Source organism: Benincasa hispida, chromosome 6, assembly GCF_009727055.1.
Source record: "Benincasa hispida cultivar B227 chromosome 6, ASM972705v1, whole genome shotgun sequence".
NCBI lineage: Eukaryota > Viridiplantae > Streptophyta > Magnoliopsida > Cucurbitales > Cucurbitaceae > Benincasa > Benincasa hispida.
Window position 1 is genome coordinate 9,405,242 of NC_052354.1, and position 4,779 is coordinate 9,410,020.

A 4,779-nucleotide genomic window follows, 5' to 3' on the forward strand; every position below is an offset into this window, starting at 1 on the left:
CACAAACTTTCTAAATCTTTGATATTAATTATGTGAAATTTTCCAACATGTTTCTAGTACTTATATATCTATGAGTGTCCAAGTCAATTTATGTGTACCTCAACTAATCTTACAGGACAACCCGTCGACTTTATAACATCTGAGTGTCAAGAAAATCTGATATTAAATTCTAAGTAGATTACTACCATAGATTGAACCCATAACTTCTTAGTCATTTAGAAAGGTCATGTCCCTCTATTTACCACTAGATCAACCCATGATAGGTTCGTAAGGAGTCGTGAATTCTTCATTGATCACATCACCTCCACGTCATTTTGATTTTAAAAAATGATACTCAGAGAGCTTCAATTCATTAGATAACAGATATGCAAAAATATTATCTAAGAAGAGATTAAAGAAAAACTTTCCAGCTGAGATATATATATTGGTACACCAAAAGGCAACAAGATTGATAATATCTTCCCATATACGAAAGAGGAAATGTTTCTGAACTTTTTAGAGTTCTATTGTTGAACTCCAACCAAATAACCCATATGAATTTAGTAGCTTCACAAACATTGCATCAACAAATAACATGGAAAAAAAAAAAAAAAAAAGCCTTTTTGCTAATACTTTCCTTATTTTACCTCAACAAATTCAAATCTCTAATTGGCATGTTTAGAATGACATTTTCAAAGTATACTAATTTTTTAAAAAGTCATTTCAAACCAATTCTAAAAATTTAAATCGGTTGCATCAAAACGTTATTATTATGATTGGTTATACATGAATATAACAAAAATGTTAATAATATTTGAGCATAGCTGACCCAAAAGGAAATATTAAAAAAAATAAAATAAAATAAATGACACAAACACCTTATAATATGGTATGCATGTGACAGCCAAGTTAAGAGAGAGAGAAAGAGAGATCCATATCATGGGATGGGTCCAGGAAAGCTCCCTTCCATGACAAAAATATACAGCAAATTCACACCCTCTTTCTTCTTTCTTTTTTTCTTTTTTTTCTTTTTTTTTTCCCTCTCTTTACCTAAAATTCGCTGTCTTTCAGACTCTTCACCCATTTTCCCACACTTCTAGCCATGAGAGTGAGAGCCAATACACCACTCTCTAACCCATTTCCTTTTCTTCTTCTTCTTCTTCTTTAATCAAATTCTTCTTCTATTTCTTCTCATCTTTCTCTCTTTGAATCTCAATCCAAATCTTAACACACACCCACATAATATTGTGAGATCTAGCATGCATTGCCATTCCTATGGCTTCCCCTCACCATTCCCATAGCTTCATGTTCCAATCCCGCCCCGCCGATCACCATGAATACGTCCCCTCCGCCTCCTTTAACGCCATCCCTTCATGCCCTCCTCACCTCTACTTTCACGGTCTCTCTCTTCTTCTCTCTTCTTCTTTCTGCGTGCGAACTTTTTTTTTTCTAATAACATTCGATCTTTATCAATAACTAGGTTTTTTCAAATATATTGCAAGACTAGGGCAATTACTGTATATATGATCGTATTCTTCTTTCGAATTTGGGGTATGATGAGTATGCTATTGATGTTTCAACCTGAATTTTTTTTCTGAGTAAGAAATAAAAGGAAGTCGGGATGAGTAGGTGTACCAGAAAATCTCAACTAAATTGTAGTTTCTTGTTGAAAATTCTTTGTTGTTCTCTCCTTTCTTTCTTTGTGTTTGCTCTACATGCATGCGCATGATGGAATTTTGATTATAGAAGTGATGTTTGTTTGGTTATTGTTTAGATGGGGTTGTTCCGGTGATGATGAAGAGATCGATGTCGTTTTCAGGAGTCGAGAATGGGTGTGAGGAAGTGAATGGCGACGAGGGGTTATCGGACGATGGATTGGCGTTGGGAGAGAAGAAGAAGCGATTAAATTTAGAGCAAGTGAAAGCATTGGAGAAAAGTTTTGAGTTAGGGAATAAGCTTGAGCCAGAGAGGAAAATGCAGCTAGCCAAAGCTTTGGGGTTGCAGCCAAGACAAATTGCTATTTGGTTTCAGAATAGAAGAGCCAGATGGAAAACCAAACAATTGGAGAGAGATTACGAGGTGTTGAAGAAACAGTTTGAAGCTCTAAAAGCTGACAATGATGTACTTCAAGCTCAAAATACCAAACTCCATGCAGAGGTAATAAAAACAAAAACAATACATTCAAATTTCACCTCCCGTTTTGGTAATTATTTGGTTTTTCAAAAACTTTTTATCTTTCTATGTTCAATAAAAGAACTGCGAATTCTTAATCAAATTCAAAAAACAAAACTAAATTCTTTTTAAAAAAGAAATTAAATAGGTTGCACTCATTTTTTGTGCAATTCACACAACATCCAATAATAATGTATTATATGGAATTTGTTTAAATAAGAATGATTTTATTTTATGCAGTATGGAATTTGGGTAACACATAATTATTGTCCTTTTTAAAAACTACTTTTTTTAGTTTATAAACTAAAATTTCAAAAACAAAAAATAAAAAATAAAATAATTATCAAATGAGGTTTTAGTTTTTTAGAATTATGCTCGTCTTTTATACCATCTATTTACAATTATTTTCATCTAATTAACACACCTAAATTTCATAAACATGATCTAAAAAAACTATGCCTTCATTTATAAATCCAAAAACAATGAAATTAGTCAAATTTCAAAAGTGAAAATGAAATTTAGCCATTTGTCCAAAATTCCCATTTGTGATTGAATTTGTGGGTTGTTAAATTTGGATTAAGGAAAATTAATAATCCTTGCTATTTACCCTAGTAGGATAAAAGTTCCCGATTAACCTAATGTTTATTGAGTGTGTGCCTTTATATATGTGTATGTATTTCTATCCACTATGAATTAAAATTAAGTACAAAAGTATGTCTGTTCAGAAAAACAAAGTACAGAAAGTATATATAGGCAAATAAATATGAGGCCGTAAATATTCAAATTTATATTACTATTAAACCAGTTGTTAATTTCTAATTTTAGCTTTCTTATTTTATTTTTTTACAAAGTTAAGTGAAAGTTTTTAGTAGACGAGTTTTGAAATCTTATAAATTTAAATATACTAGTTGTTAATTCTCTTAATTAATTTAGTGATCTTGTTTAACCTATTAATTAACATTTTTATAAGAGTTGTTTTCACACTTCCATTGGAACACATCCTTTACACAACTTGTGTAAATTTTCATAACAATCAAGATTTAAAATGTCGATCTTGGTACAACGATCAAGATGTTAATTTTGTAAAATTATTGATAAACATACTATTAAAATCATATTTCTATAAAAATTAATAAATAAATATTTATGATTTTCAAGTGAGTAAACATGTCTATTATTTATATTATATTTATATTAATGATATTTTGTTATTTATTTTTGTATGTTTCGTGGATTTCTCTAGGATATAATAAGAAATATTAATAATAACCCATGATTTTCAATAGTTATTAGCATTAAAGACCAAAGACTCCGGCGAGGTGGTGGGGCGGCGCCGCCACCATGAACTTAAAGAAAGAAAACGAAGAGTGTTGGAGCAGCGACAACAGTTGCGACATCAACCTCGACATCTCAAAGACACAAGCATCGATAGGTGGCGGCAGTGGTGGCGGCGGAAGAGGATGTTCTCAACCAGGAATAATCAAAGATCTTTTTCCCATCCGCGGCATTCCGATCCGCCGCCATAACGCAGCTGCTTCAACACGGGTCGTCAAGATCAACGGTGGATCATCCTCAAGTGATCCAAGAAGAAAGCTTCTCTCAAATGTTCAATGGCATTGAAGAACAACAACAAACTGCAGCAGCAGCAGCAGCAGCAGCTGGGTTTTGGCCATGGAATTCAGATCAAAATTCCCATTTTCATTAATCCATCATTACACAGTTAATTTTTTTTCTCCCATATAAAACAGTTAAAATTTTAAATGAATTAGTTCAGTTGTAATATTATTATTGGGAATTTGGGATTATAATTAAATTAAATGATACGCATTTGTTTCGTTAAGGTCGATAATATATATTTTGTTCTATATATATATATATATATTTTTGATAAATAACCAATCCGTCCAATACTTTGAAAATTATTTAATTTTGGTCTTCAGTTTTCTATTTCTATATTTTAGTCTATATACTTTTAATAAATTTTAAATTTAGTCTCTAATACTTGTTTATAGTTGATTTTTCTTTTAAAAAAATTATTATTCTATAATATTTTTACTGTAAAATTTGAAAACATATTCACATATATATTTCTTTGCATGAAAATTATTATTATTATTGAAAAATTACCTTCTTAGTCTCCAAGTTTTAAAAAATATGTGCATTTGGTTCCTAAATTTTAAAAGTGTACCTTTTTAGTCCTAAAGTTTATAAAAATAGGTTTAAAAGGTTTTTGAAGTATTTTTTGTTCGATTTTTAAAAGTAATTATATAATATTTAAAATTAGAAAAAATAATTTTATAGAGGATATGATCTTTAGAAAATCATTTTTCTAATTTAAAATATAATATAATTATTCAAAATAATAATATGAAGTTATTTAAGAGACTTTTTAAACCTATTTTTAAAAATCCGGACTAAAAAGATACATTTTGAAAACTCATGAACCAAATGTGTCTATTCTTACTTATAAACTAGGGGCTAAAAAGTACATTTTTTTAAATTTAAGGACCAAACACACATATTTTTCAAAACTTAAGGATCAAAAGAGTAATTTTTTCTATTATTATTTAATCAAATTTTCTCAAAATTAATTGAATATACGGGAACTAAAATTGAACCATTGAAAGT

At 29.9% G+C, this 4,779-nt stretch overlaps 1 protein-coding gene across 1 annotated transcript; it reads left to right on the top strand.

Moving 5' to 3' along the window:
* Positions 1 to 1,008: 1,008 nt before the first annotated feature.
* On the top strand, positions 1,009 to 3,983 carry LOC120080286 (homeobox-leucine zipper protein ATHB-20-like). Its single transcript, XM_039034914.1, is given in 5 exon segments — positions 1,009 to 1,378; positions 1,754 to 2,136; positions 3,438 to 3,475; positions 3,477 to 3,642; positions 3,644 to 3,983. Coding segments are annotated over 5 exon segments (924 nt in total). The 5' UTR covers positions 1,009 to 1,254; the 3' UTR covers positions 3,857 to 3,983.
* Positions 3,984 to 4,779: the final 796 nt, after the last annotated feature.